The 25,575-nt window shown below is 40.5% G+C and overlaps 1 protein-coding gene across 1 annotated transcript in view; it reads left to right on the plus strand.

Moving 5' to 3' along the window:
• pcbp4 (poly(rC) binding protein 4) overlaps nt 1–24,090 on the plus strand; it is a 54,375-nt gene extending 30,285 nt beyond the window's left edge. Inside the window, exons 6-14 of the mRNA XM_061698397.1 lie at nt 2,173–2,304; nt 4,676–4,804; nt 7,447–7,521; nt 8,586–8,657; nt 13,297–13,338; nt 13,417–13,492; nt 13,789–13,838; nt 21,197–21,366; nt 23,147–24,090. Coding sequence (XP_061554381.1) covers nt 2,173–2,304; nt 4,676–4,804; nt 7,447–7,521; nt 8,586–8,657; nt 13,297–13,338; nt 13,417–13,492; nt 13,789–13,838; nt 21,197–21,366; nt 23,147–23,492 — 1,092 coding nt within the window. The 3' untranslated portion in view covers nt 23,493–24,090. The remainder of the gene's footprint in view (nt 1–2,172; nt 2,305–4,675; nt 4,805–7,446; nt 7,522–8,585; nt 8,658–13,296; nt 13,339–13,416; nt 13,493–13,788; nt 13,839–21,196; nt 21,367–23,146) is intronic.
• Nucleotides 24,091–25,575: the final 1,485 nt, after the last annotated feature.

Raw genomic sequence — 25,575 nt, forward strand, 5'->3', positions numbered from 1 at the left:
CTTTTTAACTTTTGTTGAACAGGAGGTGGATATTCCACAATAGTTTTGGCAACGCTCCTGAAGTCCAAAGAAAATGATAAAAAGTTGTTTTTGAAAATTGCTAACATTCCCTTTAAGTCAAGGACTCTCAAATTTTCAAAAGTACAACATTACTAAATGTCTTTTGTTTTTTTCAATTATATACAATATCAATTTTAATAACTTGCCCCAAACAAGAAGTAAACTGCACAAAAAATAATTTCCCGCGTTTATAACCTTCTAAGAACAAAGAGGAACACAGCTTTTATGCAAATTGAATTCTGACAAGATAATAAAGACTAAACTAACAAGAAGTCCTCTATGAGAAAAACCAAAACAAAAAACATACAGTAAAAAAATGCTAACTTAGTGAACGATAACAACTGTATAAATAAACATTACTTGTGTAGTTGTTTTTTTTGGGGGGGGGGGGGGGGGGGGGGGGGATTAGACAGAATCTTTGAATACCACAAACTTGTTTCTTAGGCTGCCACAGGACAACACATTCGCCTCGAAACATTCTTGTTGCAGGCAAAATTTAAAAACTTCTCTTAATTAAGGTCATGGAGGGGGAATATCATGCGTCTCTGAATCTCTTGCATCATTGTTGTTATTGCTCCCCAGTTCACATTCCTCCATGTCCCCCAAAAATATTAAGACTTCTGAACGAAGTAAGAAGTGGAAAGTACAGATATGTTTTCAAATGTGAGGAGTAAAAGCAAAAAGTCATCAGAAAAATAAATAGGTAACGTACAAACACCTGAAAATTCTACGAGTACAATAACAATGTATTGGTTACTTTCCACCACTGAAATGCAGGCAAAGTGTTGGAATGTTCAGAGTGGTTAAGATGTGTGTCATATTTTTAGATCAAATCAAGAAAGTCGTGACTTTACAGACAAGCTGGGTGCTCCTCTACGTCAGACCCCCAGTCAGAGATGCTAAAAATAGATGCAAGAAACACATAATAACTTTAAAACTTTAAAGTTTCGTGATTGAGAAGCAATGTTGATATTGCTTTTTAAGAGTTAGAATCTCTCGAGGTTACGCATCCACAAGTCAAAGTAGATTTATTGCCTAACGGCCCAACACATTTTGCATTGTGTCACACATTCGTTGTGCGTTGATGAGAGAAATTGAGACAGCGAAGTGTATTTACATTTCAAAAGGTTCATGGAGTTGCTCTCTTCATTAATTAAAATCTCCATCTCCTCCCACTCATGATGTTTGCTGGTTTTGCTAGGGGAAAAAAGAAAACATTCATAAAAAAAAAAAAAAAAAAAAAAAAAAAAAAGGGTTCTGACCTCAAATTTGCTTTATTTTCAAACAAGAAATGCAACCTATTGTGTGTGTCAGATTGAAATCAATTCATATTTTAACTTGTTTCATGAAGTTTGTTCGGTCATTAGGGATCCTTAAAAACCTTTATTCTCTGAAAAATCCAGAATATATGCATATGCAGATAGGTGTTTATTGAGAAAGATGACTTTTCTATTGGACACATTGAAAGTGGGAATTTGATTTAGAGTGGTTGTGGTGTTTCTGCAGCGAATAAATCCCTTGATTGCTCTCAACTGGCATTAAACAAGTGTTATGTCACAAATGAAGGCATGCTCATTAAACACTGATTGTTCATTCAACCTTCCAACAATGAATTCAATTTGCCGCAGATGGCGATGAAGTAGAAAAAACTCCTTTGAAACAGCTCTCACTTTTTCGTCACTTATGGAAGTTATGCGGGAAAGGTTGTGTTGAGCTTTGTAATACAATCATTTGCAACTGCTTTGTGTTTTAATGCCTAGTTAGCAAGCTGACAAATTTCACAGTAGTAATGATTTTAGATACACTTTTCTCAATAGTTGCAAACATCAACTGCTGGCTGACTGCGATACATCTAATGTCACTTCAGCTTTTACTTTTTTTTGGTGACACCTCCAATATGAAAAGGTTGCTTAGCAAGCAAAACCTGACGTGACCAATAAAATGATCTGGATTCAAAGTCTCGTATTAATCTTGCGTAGTTTTATCTCTCTCTACGCGTTTCTCGTTAGATGCCCAGCTGCCTTTCATTTTTCTCTTGGGCTGTCTCTCTTGTGCATTTCTTCTTTTTCTCTTCTCTTGGTCCTGCTGACTGTTGCTATGTGTCTCTGACAGGACCTGACAGCGCTGGTGGCCAACGGCACCATCAGCTCTAAGCCACCGGTCACCCTGCGGTTGGTCATTCCTGCCAGCCAGTGTGGTTCTCTTATCGGGAAAGGAGGGACAAAGATAAAGGAGATCAGAGAGGTAACTATCCTCCCAGTCTATAGAATGATTGAGCTTAGGAATACAAATGTATCACCCTGTAAAAGTACAAAGTCGGCTGATTTACATTGAGGCAAATTGCAATTATACTTTAAGTATACACGACCCAATTTAAAACAGGTGTATCAAAAAAAAATTGTCTGTGCAAAGATTGGTTTTGATTGACACTGTCAGAGAGATATTAATTTAGTAATCTGTTTATTATAGTGGTTTTAGGTAAAACTAAACACTACTACCTCCATAAAGGCAGACATTTTTATACAGCTCTCATACCATATCTCATTATATAGTGCATTGCGACATAATGTTGTGCCCAATTGGTGTATTGCTGTAATGAGGTTGCATTAAAACTGCAGACTAAGAATGATGAAGATGTTCAAGTTGGGTAAAAGCAAAACTTACATTAATATGCATATTTTTTCATATTTCACTTAAAGCTAGGGCAGCACTTTGAAATATTGGTAAGCACGTCTGCCTTGCATGTGGGTCAATATCACTATAAAGTGCCTTTGGTATCATCATCAGAATCAGTCAGACATCATTCAAATGTAGCAGAATAATCTAACGAACGTCTTATTAAGAGTGGCCAAACATTTGCAAACATACTAGTACAATGATAAGTCTCTTAAAATGTTTTGCATCCATCCATTTTCTTACACTTATCTGAGGTCGGGTCGCGTGGGCAGCAGCTGAAGCAGAGAAGCCCAGAATTCCCTCTACCCAGCCACTTCGTCCAGCTCTTTCGAGGGGGGGATCCTGAGGGGTTCCCAGGCCAGCCGAGAGACGTAGTCTCTCCAGCGTGTCTTTGGTCATCCCCGGGGCATCCGAAACAGATGCCCAACCCACCTCATCTGGCTTTTTTCAATGCGGAGCAGCAGCGGTTCCACTCTGATCTCCGCCCCGATGATTGAGCTTCTCGCCCTATCTCTAAAGAAGAGTCCAGACACCCTGCGGAGTGAACTCATTTTGGCCGCTTGTATCCGCCCTCTTGTTCTTTAAAGATCTTTTTCTTTAAAGCTCGTCTCCATAGGTAAATTGAAAGCTTTGCCTCTTGGCTCAGCTCCTTCTTCACCACGACAGATCGATAGGTCGATCTCCCGCGGCATTCTTCCCTCACTGGTGAACAAGACCCCAAGATACTTCAACTCTTCCACTTGGGGCAGGATTTCTTCTTCGACCCGGAGAGGGCACTCCACCATTTTCTGAATGAGGACCATGGCCTCAGATTTGGAGATGCTGATTTTCATCCTAAAACATGTTTCTTAAGTTCATTGAAGACTCTAAATTGCCCATAAGGGTGAATATGAGGCTAATTGCTTGTCTATATGTTCCCTGTGACTGACGAGTGACCAGTCCAGGGCGTACGCCACCACTCGCCTAAAGTCAGCTGGGATAGGCTCCAGCTCTCCCGCAACCCTAATGAGGACAAACGGTATATAAAATGGCTAAATAGATTGATTAAGCACTGATAATGTCATGATGCAAATATCCTCAGAAAGGCAAAGCGCTCATGTGGTTGCTCGGCAGGTGTTCACATTAGAATGTTAATATTCCCTAATTAGCTGTAAAGTACAACTGAGACTGATGGGAAGGTCATTAGTTTTGAAGGTATTAAGTGTTCATCATAACATTTTGAACTGAAAGTGACACTGGATGAGTCTAGTTTTCATCCTCAGGGGAATGTGAATGTTTCAAGGTTTAGCCGTCTGACTGTGAAACAACCCAGCACGTTAAGGGACCAAGTCATGGGAAGTTGTAAATAGCTCAGCTAAAAAGACTCAAATCAAAAAAAGCATGCATGATTGTCAAAGTAAGCAAATATAGTCAGGGTGGAAGCATTAGTCTTTGATCTTCTCTTTAGGTAGTGCCTCATTCGATACTCAGATCGATACAACCAATAATGCAGGAATGTATTGAGACAATTCATTAATAAAATAATACTCTTCATTGAAACATAACGAGTCATGAGGTTTAGCTTGTGACAACATTCTAGGCCAATGTGAACCATTTGGATTGGATTAACACATCTATGGCCAAGGACGTTTACGATCTTGGCAGTGCTTTCCAAAATTTTCAGCATTTCTCTGCAGTGCTTTTTTTGTGGGTTTTAAATAACTCAGTCCTGTAGTGACAGAAGCTGCATGATAAATTTATAGTCTTTGCCTCAGCAGCTGAGTCGTTCAGAGCATTGCGCTTCACTTCCCCAAACATACTGCAACATGGTCGGTCTCCTTTATCACCGACGTAGAAGGTCATCAGGCTAGCAGCGGAGCACATGGAGAAACCGTGGCAGTGTAATTACAACTTGTCTTATCAGACTCATCTTCCCTTGAAACCCTGCTATCGATTTCAGAGCACCGGAGCTCAGATACAGGTGGCGGGGGATTTGCTGCCCAACTCGACCGAGCGAGGGGTGACGATATCTGGGACTCAGGACTCTGTAATCCAGTGTGTCAAACTCATCTGTGCAGTGATCCTGGAGGTAGGAAACATCACTCTACGTGTCTGATGGGAGGGTGGCGCATCAATCAATCAAACTTTATTTACAAAGAACTTTTCATATCATCACACCACCACAGCTCCTAGTGCAGAGGGCTCCCTAATTAGTGAAAACTGAAATTATTTAAAACATCAATAACAGACCTAAAACTATGAAAACAGTATACAAATAAAATAAAATGTATAATAAAAATGAAATGAATGTTAAATGAGTAAATACAATAATTAAATAGGTAGAAGCTAAATTAAACAGGTGAGTTTTGAGCGAGTTCTTTAAAACATGAGCATTCTCCGCAGCCCTGAGGTGCTCCGGCAGGCTGTTTCACAGATGGGTGAGGAAAAACTGGAATGATGCCTCACCATGATTGTGTGTCCTGACTTTAGGAATGACTTAAATGTTACAGCCAGAGGACCTCAAGGCTTGCAAAGGTTCATTGGGTAAAAGCAACTCTGACCGATAAGCTGGTCCTAGACAATTAAGTTACTTTTGCGCATTGTGGGCGTAGTATATGCAAATAGATTAATTTGGCAAATGCAATGTGATTTATCAAACCTAAGACGAATTTGATGGCTGAGTTTGCGTCTTTAAATACGTCGTCTGAAAGTGAGCTGCAAAAAGATGCAGATGCTAGCAAAATGAGAAACGACGAGAAGAATGAATCTGTTCCACTCGTGAATATTTTTGAAATCCCAGAAACAAAACTTACCACGACATATAGTCTATTCAGCAATGTAATTTGGGAACTTCTGAATGATATAAGGGCTGTATTGGAGACAGTCACAAGAAGGAGTCATGCAATATCACCTATGACAAAACTCCTCTGCATTTCCTTGCATCTGGGTCATTTCAGCGCACCGCGGCAATTAGTGCTGGCCTCTCCCAGAGCAGTTTTTTGTGCGTGCTGTCCCAAGTTTTAAATGCAATGTTACACAGGATGGGCATATACTTGGGAGTTCTTGTTCTTCAAACAAATCATGTTTTTTTTTTTTTTTTTGCTGGCTTCCTCAAAAATAAAATATTTATTTTCTGGAACTCAGTAATATGTTTCTTTGCCTCTTCCACTCACACTTTCAATTCCATCACTTCAAACTTCATTTTGTGCTTGCGGCCCTCTTCCAAATTTTCCATTGTGAAAGCCAGCAGAGCTACTTAAAGCGAAAAACCCTCTTTTAAATACGACGGTCTACACCACATTTACACCTGTTGTCAGTATGCGGAGTCTGTTAGAATGATTGAACACGCAGTTTAGCGCCCGCTATTTGGAATCTTTAGTGACTCTCATAGTCTATTGACTGATACAGGATAACATCACGGTAAATAAAATTGTAAAAATTTAAAATGAAATCTTCTTTTAATGTTATATAATTTAATACAATTATTGTCTGAGTTCTGATTCCAGTTTACAATATCAATGTCCAAGTATTTGTAAGCCTTACTAAGGCTGCCACTCTTTGAGAACACAATATATTAATAATTTTAATCATAAATTTATCATGGAAACAACATAAATCAATGAAAACAATATTTGCCGCCTGCTTTTCACAGTTATTCCATAAGAATATGAACGTCACAATGCACAAAAATGGTTTCAATTCATCTTTTAACACTGAGGGATTAAGGGCTTTTTTTTTTATTATTGATTTTAAGATAAGGTACCCCTCTACCAATCATAATATTCATTGGATCTTCATACTCAATAATTGGAATAATTGGTCTCTATCAAAGCATGTGAACACAATTGAAGTTTTTGAAGTATGATGTATCACACTACTGTGAACTGTGGCTCCTTATAGAAATGTGGTGAGAGTCACATGGAGACAAAAGGTTATTTTCTCATGTCAGAGTTGGCAATTGTGACACTGCAGAAGACAGCAACGAAAATGGCCTGCAGCAAAGTCTGTCCACCTTTAGGAAAAAACAGAGCACAGTTTCCCTCCTGTGCCCTCATGGAAGTGTGCACAAGTCCTTTTTGTTTCGCCGCTACAGCTGGACTTGACTAATTGCTAGTTTGATCCAGTTTGCAGGAGCTTTCTTCAAAGCAAGCTGCATTGGGATTCAGTACTAATGGCTCCTTGCTTTGGGCTCCAAGATTTAAATTATGCAAAGTTATACAAAGAATTTGCTGCGGCTGCTCCCGCCGAATCGATGCTATACATTTTTAAGCCCCCTCCCCCCAAAAACAGTGCCATCAACTCTGTGGTTAACTTGATATCTACATCAAACAGTGTCGTGCACAATGTATAAACTCCTTTTCTCGGTGGCCTTTGAAGACTTTTATCTCCAAACGCTTCCCTGTGAGGGGATGCTTGATTTCTCCACAAAGAAGCCACTGCAGAGGCCGATCAGAACCAAAGCTCTGAGCTATCATCCTCTGGAGAGCTTCTGTTATTCAATGAATGACCAATTTGAACAAAAGAAAAACATGAACGCAGGAAAAAGCTCATTAGCATCCTTTATTGTTATTGTGCTTTAATGTAGCACAGTGTGCAACATTGGCTCTCAGGGTCTCCGTGTTTGGCAGCGTCACTGATAGCATGCAACTTCACCTATAAACGTTTACTTCTTACAACTCTTCCTGCTAATTATTGTTTTTTTTTTGGGGTGGGGGGGGGGTGGCTCCTCAGTCTCCCCCGAAGGGCGCCACCATCCCCTATCGGCCGAGCCCTTCACCAGCCGCCCTCCTGATCGCAGGCAACCAGGTGAGGGAGAACACTTTGACACTTGCATTCACACTGCAGCTGATTCATTCCAGCAGCCAAGATGAAGCTGTTAATGAACACATTGATGAGGGCATAAACATGTGATGCTCATCAGGAAAAGTATTATAAATTTGACATTGTTATTCCTTTGGAATTTTGCCTGAATGCATTTGTGAGCAGATATGGCATCAGAGCCATCTGACTGGTTGCATAGTGTTTTGAAGTGATGCCATAGCCTTGTTGCTTTGTCATGATCTTGCCTCAGACTTTATAGATGTGTACACATTTTATCTTTGGTTAGGTGTAAAAAAATATATATTCTAAAATGAGTGTGACCCTAGTGAGGATAAGCAGTACAAGAAATGGCTGGATGGAATAATATATCCTAGTTTTTTCCATGATTCTTATGTAAAAAGACAACCCAGAATTGAAATAAAATTGGATGTTTGCCTCCATGACTCATAGGCACAAGCTGAGGGATAGGCGCAGCCTTGCAGGGGTCCTGGATTTACGTGCATGCGTGCGTGCATGTGTGGATGTTGCTGTTGCGGAAGGCACACACATCCACCCTCCTATGGAGTGAGTCACAAGATTAGCAAGTGCGACTGGAGACCTGCCGTCTCCTCGGGCTACGGCGGCGTGCAGATATTCGGCATAGCTGTCAGCAGTTCTGACACAGTTCTTCGCTTTACGGAATGGTGTTATGTTTGTGATATCCCTCATAATAGGCATTCAAATTAAACCCAGGAGGTCAGTGAGAGATGGCTTTAATAACGGCCGCGCAGTGATAATTGATGTTTGTATTACTTGTGGGGGGGGGGAATGGAGAGGAGAGGGGAAGGCTCTGTGGAAGAGTCAGTGCTTATAAGCCTGTTAGGTGTGTTAAAATGTCAAAACTGCAGTTTCAGAAACCCACCAAATTTGATACACACATGGAAAAAAAAATTGCACCAACCCAGAGCATATTTATTTGGAGTAACACTTTCTTGCTGATGTATGATAATAATTTGAATTATTATTCGTAGAAATGAGTTTTCTTGCTTCCTTCCCCCTTGTGTTTCAAGGTTTTTGAAGCATCTGATTTCACACCCCACCCTCTGTACTCACTCACCCAGGGGGGCCTTGACCTGCAGCAGGTACGTGTCGTCATTTCTGGGAAGTCCAAGAATAATTCTTCTTGTTTCAGAACTATCAAATAATCTCTTGAAAAAATAAGCCCACGTCTCCAAATGTTGGGGGGCTGTGGAGGAGCTCGGGTAGCGAGTCCAAATTTAAACGGTCCATCCTCTGGCATGTGGCATTAAAAACAACAGCTGAGTGGAAGCTGCAGCTATTGTTCCAGCCTGTCATAAGAGCTATAACCCCTCCTGAAACACGATGCCGCCAATTCTTTTTTTTTTTTTTTTTTTTTTTTTTTTAGTCCAGCCTTGCGCCTCCAAAAAAAAAAACATGGAATGTAGGTTCTCAAGTAAAAAGGTACCGGTAGTCCTCCAAATAATTATTGTATGAGTAAGTATATAGTGAAAAAAAAACTACTCCAGGACTGAGTAAGATGTAATTAAAAGATTTATTTTTTATTTTTTTAATCAGAGCATGACTGTCAAATAGACAAAAGTATAAAATAGGAATGTGAAAATTCAGATTATGCCAAACACAATCACTTTCACTCAAACAATGATAACAATTGATAACAAAATAAGGCAAATTCAGCCACAGTAATGTTGTTCAATTAACTTTCTTTGTTTATGCTGGTGAAACAGCACTCACCAGGCAGAGATTACATAGAGACCTGCGAGGAGTTCTTGTGGGCTGAAATGTAAACATTTTTAGGTAGCCAGATGACAGTGCAGGACATAGCTTTTGTTTTTTTATATTCTGTAAGGTAAACATAGATTGAATGTGGGGCCAGGTGTGTTGTGCATCTTCTGTTTGCGAGTCAGACGCTGTTCTTTCTGCCACGTTTCATGTAAATGAGCCACTTTGATCATTTTTGCTTCTGTGTGGAGCCAGAAATTATTCAGTGGGGTGACCAACATTTTGGTGATGCCCCCCGAAAACCAATAGTTGACGGGGGGCTGACGATCAAAACCACCTTTAAAATCAAATTGTCAACAGGGAGCAGGGTCAATGGAATTTTTCCCGTTTTTGCTTGGTGTCTTGTGGCTCTTTAAAAATGAATCAAAAATTAATGAGGAAGAAAAAGGACACATGGGGGAGGGGGAGCATCGGGGTGGCTGAGTTTCAGCCCTGGCTCCACTATTGTGTGACTGCCTGGCTCCATTTGATTGGTGAAATGTAGTCAAACGTCGAGGTTACGTTGGATTGGCGAAACTGTTGTGAGACAGAATTCTCTGACAAACCTAAACAATTAGCACATGCAAGCAATAATTGAAGGATACAAATAAAATTTGTGAGGGGAATGTAGCTCAGTGTAAAGGAGTAAAAGCAGTTTCTTAAAAAAAAATACTGAAATTAAAGTTAAAAAGTATGTTGCATTTGTACAATGTACAATTTATCCAAGAATGTAAGGGAGCAAAGAGCATCATAAACCCTCTACGGCGTTAAAGAGCTAGATTATTGTTGTTGTTTTGTACTTTGGTGTATAAAGGCAGCATGAATGATGCATTGGAAGGGCGAGCGCTTATCTCCACTTTATGACCACGAATGGACTCTTGATAGTGGGCAGACTGCTGGCGTCAGGCAGAATTGAGTTAAGCTGAGTGCTGTCTGCTCTGACCAGAAATATATTGATGCAGGCCTGCATAGACACCAGCCTCACTAATTAGATGGCAGAGTGGGGGGGGGGCATAGATGGGGTTCTCCTGTGTGAGTTTTACATGGCTGGAGTGTGCTGATGACAACGAAGACTTGGAAGTACTGTAGAGTATAATTATTATTATTTTTTAAAGTTGTATATTTTAAATGATAAAAATCATCAGTAATCATTTATCACAATAGAGCAAAGTTGAGAATCTAATGTAATTTACACGAGAGTCACAACAGCTCTCATTAGCATACAGTACGGTACAGTTGTACACCACTGCAAACTACCACAATAATAAACATGTTGGCTGTTTATCGCCACTTCCAGTTGAAGTTTACTGTCAAAGTACACATCAAACAAAGAGAATTACAGGTTGGGTATTTAAAACGACCACATACCTTTGCCTTAGGAAAGTCTGCTTATCTTAATGCTAACAAACAATACAAAACATCATAAATGGGCTAAAAAAATTGTAATTAAAATAAAAAAATCGATATCCTTGTATCATAACCCTTTAAGGCAGTGATTCCTAACTGGGGGGTCGGGACTTAAAAGTGGGTCACGGAGCCACGTTGTGTTGGTCGCGGACAGGTTGTAAAAAATGGATGGCATAATCATTCAGACTGTTAAAACTGTTACAGTTGCTTTGGTCTACAGCCTTCATTTCCTAAAAAAGAAGACAAAGTATTGATGTTCCACTTTTCTTAAAAAGAAGAAATCAATGACAGGATATACATTATTGTACATGCAGTTACTGTACTCAGTTTCTTAAAAAAGTGCTCTGAAAGTCACTTTAAACACGTACGCATGAGTAGTTATGTTTAAAAAGATGCTATTCATGTTTTGAATGGCTATTTTTGAACAATCCGTGTTCTTTATTGGTCCTAATTACTGTAGAAGTGGGTCGCGACTTAGCAACATAGAAAAATGCAAATCCCAGGGTGCCAACCGTTGAGAACTAGGCTTTACATGATCAGGATTTTTGGGACCGATCACCGATCAGTGAGTTTAAAAAAAATCACCGATCCGAACACAAGATGGAGGAATGTGTCTATTTAAATTACCTGTTCATTTACTATATATACTTGTGTAGTTAGTTGCCCAAAAAATTATATTTACAATAAATAATGTATCTTTGTTCACCTATTTATGCCAGTGTGGCATAGTGACAGACAGAACAAATGAATGGTCTTCTATTAGATGGCAGGAAGTAAATACAGTAATTAATGTATCCACTTTTTGTGACATTTTTGTTTGTTGGTGGGCCGTGAGATTTTTCAATTGTAAAATATGTTCCTTGAGTCCATAAAGGTTGGAAAACACTGCTCTAGTCAGATCGTGTATTCTAATCACTCAGGTCAAACCAACATTACAACATGACAGAAATAATGGGTGCTAACTTACTGTAATTAAATTACTTTTTTGTAATTCAATTACTTCACCCACACCGAAACTTTAGAGCATGATTCGACAGAACGGCGGCATGTTTACGTACAACCGTCAGTGCTAGCAGTAGCTTGCTAGGCTGCATAACGTTTTGTTGCCTGCTTGCGAGCCATATCGTATTCAAGTACAGGAACATACCTGAAGCAAGCCTTAAACGAATGTCCTCTCCTGTCCTGAGCACCGGTGACCACCAACACACGTTTTTTCCCCATTTTGTCCTTTTAATACAAAGTCGGCGCGCTCCACTCGTTGTCGTCGCCACGGTAATGAGTGTATCCGGTCGCATTTGAGTTGACAAGATAAAGCCGATACCGATCAGGCCGATAAAATCAGTGTAAAGTCTATTGTGAACGAATGCGTCAAGCAACAGATATTTAAAGGCAAACAGTGGAGCAACACATCTAGACAGAGGAAATAACACTTACAGGCATATTTTCTATATCCGGTGGCAAAATACGACTAACGTTACTGCATTTTGCTGAGCATTCATGACCGTCTTCTTCATTTATATTCTGTATGCATGAATTATACTGCCCCAAGGTGGCTGAGTTGCGCACAGCAAAAGGAGCTGCACAAAGTCCCTTGAAGTCTATCTTAACTAAAAATATTGAGAAAAAGTTTGACAAAAGAATAAGCAACTACAATCTGAAAGTTACAGAAGTATTTAAAATGACGAGATTTAGAACTAAAGTGATGGAAAGGAGTATAATAGTGAAAGGTGTGAAACTATGGAACAATCTAAACAGAAACAAAAGAGTCAACCTCAGTTAATATATTTTAAAAACTTCAAGGCTATTAAGTAATTATGAGATGATTAATTAAAACAGTGATTGGCAAAATGGGTTAAAAATCAATTAGAAGACTTATTTAGAGATTTGAGAGGGAAATTTGATTGTGAAATTAAAATGTTTTTGCTTTTTTTGTTTGTGTAAAAAGGGGCAGAAAATAAGATTTATTCTCCCCTCTGCTCCTTTTCATTTGCATTGTGTTTTATGTAAAAATACATTTGCTTGTCTTTTCAATGTAATGCATTTTTCTTTTTAATTAAAGCATAAACTGCACTAATTATTTAATTACATTTTATAAAGTATGCTATTATAGAGTACTATTTTCCTTATTAAAACCACATTACAAAAAAAATTATTGCGTTAAAAAGGGGAAGCAGGAACAGGTGAATGGCATTGATAATCATTTCATAATAAATCATGCAAGCTAAATCCGAACATGTATACCACATGACTGCACCTTTTCAAATTTAAATCTCCTGTATAACAGACAAGAGACTTGAAACATCACAAGCTAAATCTTTCAAAGATGGGATTTTGAAAAGAGTTTTAAATAAAGCCAGACCAAAACGTCTGAAGCGTGCGGCGGCAGCGGATGAGAAGATTAAAAATACATTTGGCGGTTAGAAGTGTCTCACCAAAATGTAATCAAAAGGTTGCAAAAATGTATTTGTTGTGATTGGTGTGTTGAGGCTCTTCCAGTAAGAGAGTGCATAGTCATTGCCAGCCTGCTGTCTTTTTATTGCTGCGATCTATTTAATGCAGGATGCTCTCTTGCAGGCCTACACTTTGCAAAACCAATATGGCATTCCACACTCGGAGGTGAGTGGATACAATAGCCTGAGTACAAACTGCCGTTAAAGTGTGCGCATTATAACGCTCTTGGTACTTTATTTGCAGTTGGCCAAACTTCATCAACTGTCAATGCAGCAAGGCCTCAATCCGGTGGCCCAGCCCGCTTCGACGATCATCCCTGGTATGGGAGCACAGCATTGCCTAGCAACTGTATCTTTCATATTCAAAACTGCCTTTAGATGGGTTGAGTGAACATTTTAATGGGAATCTACACCTGAGAGAGAAACAATTAGATTAAATTGTACAAAACTGCTGTGTTACAACCATGCAGTAATCAAATCTAATTAATCTGATTGTGTTGATTATCATGATTTCAGATTTTGTTTTATTGTTAGGTGTTTGTTGAACGAATTCAGAATGAATACCGAAATGTGTGACATGCCAAAATTGTTGAGTTGCTGCTTGTTCTCTTGCCAGGGATGGAGGCAAACGCTCAGACATCTCAGGAGCTGCTTATTCCCAATGATGTAAGGAAACATTCTCCTTTCTTTTCCCACATTTATCATATTATCATCATTCCATATTTGACCACAAAAACGTTGCTACTCCCGGCTGACTGGTGTGGCTTAAAAAGAGACGTAAGATTCCTCGCTAATTACGCTCATGTTTTTAACCTCGGCCTAACCCGAGGTTAAAAGGATTTGAGCTGATATGGATCCTTTAGCATGATTGTCTGGGCTGCATTGCAGTGTCTTCCAGTGGCTCCCGCGAGTGCTGTGTAAATCCTCTCATGTTCCCTGACCTACTTAGAAGCAGTCTGCTGTCAAAACAGCCAATAAGGAAGCAGACAAGTATTCTTTCCCTCTCTGGTTAGCCAATCTGAGCGCCCCCCTTTGATTCACTTCAGCATAATTTATTCGGCATCAAAAAAAAAAAGGAAATCTTAAATCGTGAATCCAAACCAAACCTACCCACAATATCCAGTGTGAGAAGAAAAGCATCATCATGGAAACAAAATGTTGCGAAAAGATTAAAGGAGGAGCCTGCTTGGTTTCTTTACATCACTCTTAATCCCATGAAAGGATCAACCCCAACATTGTGTTGCCGCATCTTTCTCTGACTTTGCTCTGCATGCCGCAAGCTCGCTCCATCTCGCTGAGGAAATAAGTCTTTGGAAACTGGGTCACAAATAAGTAGCTTCAAAGGCTAAGAGTTTACTTTTCACCAGATGCAAACTGGGAGGTCATTTGGGAGATTTTTAAGGGAAGAATTAGGGATTATTTGCACTCACTGCACCTCCACCAAGGCGACAATGTTGACATTTGTTGTTGGTTAGTACAGAACATTACTCCTCCCAAAAACTTTTTTACACTACGTCATTGACTTTATTATCTTTTTTTTTTTTTACACAACTGCAGGAGTGCTATTTTTACCTGAGTCGGAGAAATCATGTGGTTCTAAATATGATGAAACATTATAATTATAATTGTGTGAGGTATGCTGGGTCTCACTCGAAGACCCTGTAAACTTGGTTCAGATATTTGTTTCTACATGTTTACACGTTTAAAGATAATTCTGAAAATGTATGCGAAGACTGAGAACGATGTAATACTCAAATGTGAAGGTATAGTGTTCAACTGTTCTTCACCATTTCAGTTTTCCAGATTTTTTTGGGGTCATGGCTAAAATGGCGTCCAGTGTCCCCACCCTCCCCCACTATACAACTTCAGAGCCTTCGTTCACATCAGTGTTTTTTCCGGCGCAACGGCGAGTTACAGTACTTAGGTCTTATTACTAGACCCAACCAAGCCTGTTAGCACGCGAGCTGACCCGGTGGGATATAGTCCAGGCAGCGGAGGCTTTAAATTGATATATTTTCACGACTCATTTTCAGACATTTTATTTTCTATAAACTCGAGCCATCAAATATGCTTCCAAAGTTCATTCATATGGAGGAGGTGGGCATCTATCTGTGTAATGTTGTAATTGTTATTGTAGTCTTGTACTCAAGCTACATGTTTACCGTAACCATATTTTTTTTATTGTTTGTTTGTTTGTATGTTGTTTCTATTCCATGACTAATTGTTGTCCTGGACCAGGACACTCTAGTAAAGGAGAGTTTTTTTTCTTTCCAAGTTAAACTTGTTTCTTCTTTTCCTTTCGGCTTGTCCCTTTAGGGGTCGCCACAGCGCGTCATCCTTTTACATGTAAGCCTATCTCCTGCATCCTCCTCTCGAACACCAACTGCCCTCATGTTTTCCCTCACGACATCCATCAACCGTCTCTTTGGTCTTCCTCTAGCTATCTTGTCTGGCAGCTCCATCCTCATCATCCTTCGACCAATATACTCACTATTTCTCCTCCGGGCGTGTCCAAACCATCAAAGTCTGCTCTCTCTAACTTTGTCTTCAAAGCATGGAACCTTGGCTGTCCCTCTGATGAGCTCATTTCTAATTTTATCCAACCTGGTCACTCCGAGAGCGAACCTCAACATCTTCATTTCCGCCACCTCCAGCTCTGCGTCGTGTTGTCTCTTCAGTGCCACTGTCTCTAAACCGTACATATTGGTTGGCCTCACCCCTGTTTTATAAACGTTGCCCTTCATTCAAGCAGAGACTCTTCTGTCACATAACACACCTGACACCTTCCTCCACCCGTTCCAACCTGCTTGGACCCGTTTCTTCACTTCCTGACCACACTCACCATTGCTCTGGACGGTTGACGCCAAGTATTTAAAGTCCTCCACCCTTGCTATCGCTTCTCCCTGTAGCCTCATTCTTCCACCACCAGCCCTCTCATTCATGTACATATATTCTGTTTTACTTTGGCTAATCTTCATTCCTCTTCTTTCCAGTGCATGCCTCCATCTTTCTAACTGTTCCTCCAGCTGCTCCCTGCTTTCACTGCAGATCACAATGTCATCTGCAAACATCATGGTCCACGGGGATTCCAGTCTAACCTCATCTGTCAGCCTATCCATCACCACTGCAAAAAGGAAGGGGCTCAGGGCTGATCCCTGATGCAGTCCCACGTCCACCTTAAATTCTTCTGTCACACCAACAGCACATATCACCGCTGTTCTGCTGCCCTCGTACATGTCCTGTATTATTCTAACATACTTCTCTGCCACTCCAGACTTCCGCATGCAGTACCACAGTTCCTCTCTAGCTACTCTGTCATAGGCTTTCTCTTGATCTACAAAGACACAATGTAGCTCCTTCTGACCTTCTCTGTACTTTTCCATCAACATGCAAATAATGCATCTGTGGTACTGTTTCTAGGCATGAAACATACTGTTGCTCGCAAATACTTACTTCTGTCCTGAGTCTTGCTTCCACTACTCTTTCCCATAACTTCATTGTGTGGCTCTTCAACTTTATTTCTCTATAGTTCCCACAGCTCTGCACATCACCGTTGTTTTTAAAAATTGGCACCAGCACACTTTTCCTCCATTCCTCAGGCATCTTCTCACGCACTAGAATTCTATTGAACAAGCTGGTCAAAAACTCCACAGCCACACCTCCTAGATGCTTCCATACCGCCACAGGAATGTCATCAGGACCAACTGCCTTTCCATTTTTCATCCTCTTTAATGCCTTTCTAACTTCCCCCTTACTAATCATTGCCACTTCCTGGTCCACCACACTTACCTCTTTTATTCTCCTCTCTCTCTCATTTTCCTCATTCATCAACTCCTCGAAGTATTCTTTCCATCTATCTAGCACACTACTGGCACCAGTCAACATATTTCCATCTCTATCCTTAATCACCCTAACCCTGCTGCACATTCTTCCCATCTCTATTCCTCTGTCTGGCCAACCTGTATAGATCCTTTTCTCTTTCTTTAGTGTCCAACCTGGCATACATATCATCATATGCCTCTTGTTTGGCCTTTGCCACCTCTACCTTTGCCCTATGTCGCATCTCAATGTATTCCTTTCGCCTCTCCTCGGTCCTCTCAGTGTCCCACTTCTTCTTAGATAACCTTTTTCCTTGTATGATTTCCTGTACTGTGAGGTTCCACCACCAAGTCTCGTTCTCTCCTTTCCTGCCAGAAGATACACCAAGTACTCTCCTGCCTGCCTCTCTGATCACCTTGGCTGCAGTGGTCCAGTCTTCTGGAAGCTCCTCCTGTCCACCAAGAGCCTGTCTCACCTCTTCCCGAAAAGCTGCACAACACTCGTCCTGTCTCGACTTCCACCAGATGGTTCTCTGCTCTGCCTTTGTCTTCCTAATCTTCCTTCCCACCACCAGAGTCATCTTACACACCACCATCCTATGCTGTCTAGCCACACTCTCCCCTACCACTATTTTACTGTCGGTAAACTCCTTCAGATTAAATCGTCTGCACAAGATGTAATCCACCTGCGTGCTTCTACCACCGCTCTTGTAGGTCACCCTATGTTCCTGCCTCTTCTGGAAAAAAGTGCTCACTACAACCATTTGCATCCTTTTTTGCAAAGTCTACCACCATCTGTCCCTCCAAGTTCCTTTCCTGGATGCCGTACTTACCAATCACTTCTTCATCACCCCTATTTCCTTCACCAACATGTCCATTATAATCTGCACCAATCACGACTCTCTCTCTGTCTGGGATGCTCAGAACTACTTCGTCTAGCTCCTTCCAGAATTTCTCTTTCACCTCTAGGTCACATCCTACCTGTGTGGCATAGCCACTAATCACATTATACATAACACCCTCAATTTCAAGTTTCAGCCTCATCACTCGATCTGATACTCTTTTCACCTCCAAGACATTCTTAGTCAACTCTTCTTTTAAAATAACCCCAACTCCATTTCCCTTCCCATCTACATAATGGTAAAATAATTTAAACCCTGCCCCTAAACCTCTAGCCTTACTGCCTTTCCACCTGGTCTCCTGGACACAATATATCAACCTTTCTCCTAATCATAATGTCAACCAACTCTTTCTGCCGAAGAACCTGCTTTCCACCTCTTCTTCGACTTCGACCCACAGTAGCTGAATTTCCACCAGCGCCCTGCAGGTTGACGGCGCCGGTGGCGAACGTTGTTAACCCGGGCTACAACCGATCCGGTATGGAATTCTTTGGATGAACGCTCATATTTGTTTGGCAAAGTTTTAAGCCAGATGCCCTTCCTGACGCAACCCTCTGCATTTATCCGGGCTGGGCCTCCAGTTTGCACTGGCTTGTGCAAAGGGCTGCATTTTTCTTTCCTCGTTAAAACATTTCAAATAATAAAAAACAAAAATCCCAAATTCACCTACAGACAGAATTTAAACACTCAATGCTTATAAATATTGAGTATTGCCACCTACAGTATTCCCTTTAAAGACCCTGTAAATTCTAGCCTATATCCTTACAACCCTTCATGTTTCTGCAAAGAAAAACTCATTTTCCTGACTGTCTAAAGTGTCTCGAGAAGAAGCGGAAAAACAAGCGCAAGATTGATGACTCCAGGTTGCCGTGTGTTGTGCAGAGAAAACTTGCACATTCAGACCTATAGCCACATTTCTAAAATGCTCGAAAGGCTTTTTTTTCCCTTTCAACAGACCCCCACAGTGAGTGGTACAATGCATCAGTGGAATGAGGGATACCAGTTCTATATGTGACAGGGACAGCTGTAAGATCCGCCCATTGTTCCAGAAGAGAGGATTTATAGACAGGATTGAGCTCTCCCCCCACCCCTGTGCCCCCCTGTCCCCATCGTGCACAATCCCGCTCTATGTGTGCGTACTGACGCGCTGAGAAAGTGCTTACACACGGTGAACAGGATAGCGTACTTAAGCACTGCAAAGATTTTCCCGGAAGAGAAATAGCCGCCGGCTCCACCAGTGCATCCTTCTTCCTGCATCCCCTCCGATGACTAGCTCAGCAGGAAGTGGATGACACCCTGTATACAGCAGCAATACTCTTACACCAAGCGTATTGTACTCTTGAGCTTTCCCTCCAAGCGTTTAGAAGGAACGCTGCTGCCATTTGCAAAAACTTGGTGACAGCTGGCGTCTATTGACAGCTGCAGTGAAAGGCCAGAGGAGATTGGGAGTCTTGGTGGGTGGAGGTGTTATTTGTGATTTAGGCTCAGTGCTGGCCATTGTCTCCAGAGTTACTCTTATTAGGCAGCCTGTGCTCTGTGTTCCCCCCACCCCGTTCTTCTCCCAGAGCCAAGAATAGCCAGACAGAGCAAAGCGGACTTTGCCCAACAGGCTGCTTACCTCTCTGGAAAGGAATGTCAAATGCGGGACCAAGAGCAGCATGGGCGGCGCGTGTGTTTGTGTATTTCAGCCTATGCCTCAGCCGCCGCTAAGCTGCCAACACACACACATACTACAAGTACTCCATCAGTGTCTAGCCCCTCGCCCCCGCTCCAAACCCCCATCCTGCTACATGTCTGCCACTGAGCTCTGACAGCCTGCACTTGAGCTGATACACACCCTCTGTTGAATATCTATTGTTGGTCGCAAGCTGCACGGGCTCCACTGTGGGTGAAACACGGCACATGCACGTGTAGTTCGAAAGCCTGCGCAATTCCAGTTTTCAGTTGTCGTCTTGAGCTGAGGGAAATGTGTGCTAGATATTAAAGTTCTGTTCCCATCATGTTTTGCATTAGTGTGGATATGCATCTCACTGGTGTGCCTTTTGGAAATGATTTGTTTGAGAAGTCGCCACCACTCGGAGAAATCAATAACCTTTTAGCCACTCAGATTAATGAGAGGCAAATGTGCCTTCTGTCTTCTCTTTTGCCCGCACACACTCAGAGGCAATTAAGCCAGGCCCCGGAAGAGTAAAAAAAACGCTTTTGACTTGCATGATGGATGGATGGATGAGCAACTCACTTGAGGACGAACAATGTTACTGCAATACTCGAAGTGGTTTTCCTTGTCTGCCAATTTGATTTATGATTATTGTTTTTCACTGGCATATGTTGGATTTATAGTTGTTCATCTGCTTTGTCCACCACAGACCCACGCCACATATTTATTTGGGGGAATGTTCTCATATTATTTTGGAGTTTATGTGTTATATATATGTTATGTTTATAACATCATGGACCTGAAAACAGTACAGTATAGTTCTTCAAGATGTGAGTAGTCGTTTGGCCAATAATTTGCTTTGATTTGAGAGCTAAAATTTTAGATGAAAGTGATGTGTGCGTGCGTGCGTGCGTGTGTGTGTGTGGTAGCAGTGAACTCAACTCACTTCACAACAAGCAACTGTTTGGCATATTCATCAAAAAGAGACTTCAAGCTGTTTAATGCCACTCCCACTTGAGGTTTACTGGCAATCTAAGAATAAAACAAAGAGAATTTGTCTCTTTAAAACGACCACATAACTTTGCTTAACATCTGCTAGCTTCATGCTAGCACATCATGGGAAACACCATTGACGGGCTAACGATTAGCATCTATGTGGCGGTGTTATAACACTTTACACAGATATATTAACACAAACAGTGCAGAGACACATGTAGACAGACAATACAACAATACAATACTCATAGGCATATGGTTTTATCCTCTACCTAAAAGAACTAATATTACTGCAGCTCACTGAGTCACCGACACTAGTTGTGAAACTCTTCTTCATTTGTGTTCGCATGACTGTGATATTATACTGCCTCCGGTGGCCAAGTCGCAAACACCAGAAGGCGTCGCAATGACGTAATCATGGCGAACACACTGTTTACATTCTTTTTAATTCTGTTGTTACTTAATGATTTTATAAAGTACAATATTACAGAGTACTCTTTTCCTTATATTATCAATGTTCCAAACTTATCTCTGCTGTCATCCTTGTCATGACACCGACCGACCAATGAGCTCATTCATGATTTTACTCCTCCCGAATCTGCCCTTGCACCAAGTGAGCGCTCTGTCTCACCGCCACACTCTCCTCTCTCTCAGCTGATCGGCTCCATCATCGGCCGTCAGGGCACTAAGATCAACGAGATCAGGCAGGTGTCGGGGGCCCAGATCAAGATCGGCAGCCAACTGGACGGGACAAGTGACCGCCACGTCACCATCACAGGAACCCCAGTCAGCATCAACTTGGCCCAGTACCTCATTACCTCCTGGTAAGGGCCATCATGTAATCGAATGAATCACAGGGTAAGCCTGGGGGAAATGCAACCCACTAAAAGGGTCAAAGGTCATGCTTTAGTCATAAGTGATAATGAGCTACGTCCTTCCATGACCGGTAATTGACCCCCAGGGAAAGAGCAAAAGCATTGCACCGTGCATTAGGTAAGAGCAGAATAAAATATTTAGAATTTAGCTCATACAGACACGTGACTGTGTCTTCCAGTTAGTCAACGAATGACTGTGATTCCGGTCACACAGATTGTTCTGTACATTTATGACACCAAAACAAAAACTAAATTAAAAAAACAATAAAACACAACCTTACGATAAGCCGAAGAAAATCACATTCATAATGAAATAGTTTCCCATAATAAAACATGAGATGCCAGATTACTGTTATGAAAATTAGATTTGTTTTTGTTTTTTGGGCCTGCTAGAAAACCCAAAAAATCTTTGGCACGTCAATAAAGGCCTTCCATAACACAGTGTGTGGTGTGGTGTGTGTGTGTGTGTGTGTGTGTGTGTGTGCGCGCGCGTGTGCGTACCAGGATAATAAATGCAATTTCTCAACCAACTAATGAACACTGATGGGGTGATGCTGGCACTCACACACGCTTCTCTTCCACTTTGATAGAGGGGGGGAATTTAAAGAAATCCCTCCGCTTGAAATGCATGCAGAGAGCCAAATCTACTAAGATCAACAGCCCGCCCACCCATATGTCTGGATATAATTCAAAACATAACAAATATTTTTAGAAAACATCTCTAATCTTCTGTTTTGTAAGTATATTTTGCTTCTAAGTACTCAGTCACCATCTTCAAACAATATTTTCCCTATATCATATAGAGTGACTATATTGTGTATAGAATTGTGTATGCACAATTCTTATTTTTTCCACCGCCATATCAGTAGCATTTTTAAAACTGATTGAGATAGATAGATAGATAGATAGATAGATAGATAGATAGATAGATAGATAGATAGATAGATAGATAGATAGATAGATAGATAGATAGACTGTATTTATGAATAATTTAATATGCTTTGGTTTTCTTAAAAAAAAAAAAATGTTTTTAAAGACACTAAAATTCCACCAGGAACTATTTAGTTGTAGTAACTCTTTCTTGGTAAACGTACATTTCTTTTGTTTTTCAACTCTAAATCTAATAATACACATCATAATAATATGATGTGTATATAAATACACATATTGAACTACTCAAAATGTGTATTGACTCATCTCAGGCAACTTTATTTTTTTATGTTAATGTTTTGTTGAATTGAAACTCCTCATTTGAGTAACAGGACTGAAAGTAACAGGAGTGACTTTTTAGCATCGAATAAGGAAACACGAAGTATACCCACATGGCATATGTGTTAATAGTGTGTTGACACTAACCACATAACAGTGATTCAACAAAAATTGATATTTTAAAAATAAGCACCATCAAAAGCATAATTTAGATAACAGGACTGTGCTCAACTACGGTGGTGTATGATTTTTGAATGTGGGAGAAAACCCAAAGCAAACTCTCGCAAGCACGGGGATAACATGTAAATTCCACACAGAGGTCTAAGATGAAATTCCAAGCCAGAACCAAAGAGGCAGACAAACTCAATTTTGCGCTATCCTGCAACAAATAAATAAGCTAATTTGACCTTTGTATCAGTTTGACTTCTGGAGCCCTCGCACGTTTTTCATGACTATCATCTTGGCGCAAGAGAATAATCCGCTAATCTTCATTCCCCGTCCTTGTCTCCATGTCTCACAGTTTAGAAACGGCCAAATCCACAGCCCAGGCTTCCACCATGACGACTCCCGTTGACCTCAACATGGCCTTCACCCAGCCCGCGTCCCCAGCTGCCTCCCCCGCCCCCACCCTGGCCACCGTGGGCGCCTTGACCTCGGCTCACATGCTGGGCACCCCATACGGCGCCATGCCCCTCTCCGGCCTGCTGGGGATGAAGTCGGTCCCCTTTCTGACTCTGTCCAGCCCCACCCCGGCCGTGGCTGTTACCGCGGCGCCGTCCCACACTACTCTGGCGGCCTACACGGCCAAAATATCCTCGGCCAACTGCATCAAAAAGCCAGAGAGACAGAAGTTTGCACCCTACTGATGAAGCCTCCGCGCTGCCGCACCCGGGAAGCCGGTCGGAGGACAGATGTTCAGTGTTCTTCCTGCAAACGCCTGATGTAGCCATAACCCTCGGCAGACGTGCCCTTGACTTGGATTCTGCGATGCACCAACAGAGAAGAGACCAACGGAGTAAAACTTTCCAAAATCATTTACAGATATAAATCAAATGTGAGTTTCACGTCAATTGGTGGGCTGCCGTCATCGTCACGTCACTGTTATTGATCTTTGAAAACATGTAAAAGGGCTTGAAGCTCACCGGAGAGACACATGTTGAAACACGTTTTTCACATGTGTGTCTCACGTTGGAGGTCAGCCATAAGTATTTATCCTTCAATAATTTGTAAATTATACTCAAATGACAAAATGCGCTACTGTATGATGCTTTTATACAATGTCTATGTTTGCCTCTGGAAGTTTTTAAGAAAATTTGTAAATGTCTGGGGGGATTTAGTTTTTATGGTACTGTACTTGACTGTTCAGTGTTACGTTCATTTTGTTGGATTTTATTTTGATTGTGCACTCGTTTAATCTTTATTTATTAGCATTGTTTCATGTATTAAAAGTGTTTTTTTTCCTGACTTGTTTTGTGTCTTTTAACTCGACTTCATGGACAGTTCTATGCTGCCTGAGGGGATCGTTCCAAAATTGGAGCACATTTTCTTTCAGCCTATGAAATGTCAAATAATCAATGCAAAAATGAAAGAAATACACTTGTATGAATTATACTTGCCCTGAGACAAGACGTAAACTGTACCTGTATATTATTTAAAATACCGAAGTTTTTGATAATCACCTAAAATTGCTTTTTTTCCCTCCCGCTTGATGACAAACTTAAAGATCAAATATAACATAAAATACATTTTAGATGAGCTTTTCTCGGGAGGATTTTGTTGATATGTCATCTTCGTGATTGTTAATAGATTTTGTTTGATCACAGACATTTTACATTTGAGTAATTATGATTGAAGTTGCGTCCCTCAATCCTATGACTAAAACCTTTTCAGACATTTAGAGGAAGAGAAAAAAAAAAGCCAACTACATGACTCAGCAGAAATGACATCATCAAGCTAATTGCTCTGGCCATGGCTAGCCCTAAGGTAAGTAATCGTTTCTGTTTTTCCAAATTAAAAAAAAAAAACGTTTTCAGCCATAATGGACTGTCACTCAAACCCTTGTCATCAAAATAATCAATATTTTGCTTTTCTTTTTGTTATATAGTTGAGTTTTTTCTTGACTAGTAAGCATATCAGCCAAAACAGCTAGCTTGTACCCGAGGAGAAACTCAAAACATTTGCATTGATTTGCAACACTGTTACTGTAAATAAGGCAAGGCAGTTTTATTTCTATAGCACATTTCATACAGAAGGTAACGCAATGTGGTTAATATGATTAAAAACATATACAAACAAAGAGCAAAGTAAATTTTAAAACAAATTACAGAAAATAAAATACACCTTACTAAAATTACTAAAAGGATGTACAGTGCAAGAAAAATATTTGAAAACAGAGATATTTTTATATATTTATAAATCAATCATCTAATAATGTACCTGAGATAAATAACTGTGTGTGGTGGAGGAAACATTCCCGTCAAAGCCAATGTTTGTATATTAAAAATAAAGCATAATATTCTAATTTCTCAACCAATTTTCATGAGATGTTTTTTTTTTGTCAATGTCAAAGCATGTTCTATTAATACAGAACATTTGAAAAATCTGACAAAAATTAGTCCTACCAATGAATTTGAAAGGGTATTTCCAGCAAATACGATGTTTTGCTTTGAATGAAAAAAGTAACATCTGTCTGTACCAGTAATGAAAACCTATTTTGATCCTACAAAAGGAGAAAAATACAGGAACACGAATGCATTTATTCCCCCAAAAATACTTAAATATAAAGTGATTTTTAAACACACATCCAAACCCTAAACTCTTCACATTTAAATACAGAGAAAGAATACAAATACTATACTAACCAGTACAAACATGTCAGGCCTACATTTCAGTACTACTAAATGTATTGTTTTTATGCCTGCAACGTGAAAAAATGAGAAAATAAATTAA

The sequence above is a fragment of the Phycodurus eques genome, chromosome 1, assembly GCF_024500275.1.
Source record: "Phycodurus eques isolate BA_2022a chromosome 1, UOR_Pequ_1.1, whole genome shotgun sequence".
Taxonomy (NCBI): domain Eukaryota; kingdom Metazoa; phylum Chordata; class Actinopteri; order Syngnathiformes; family Syngnathidae; genus Phycodurus; species Phycodurus eques.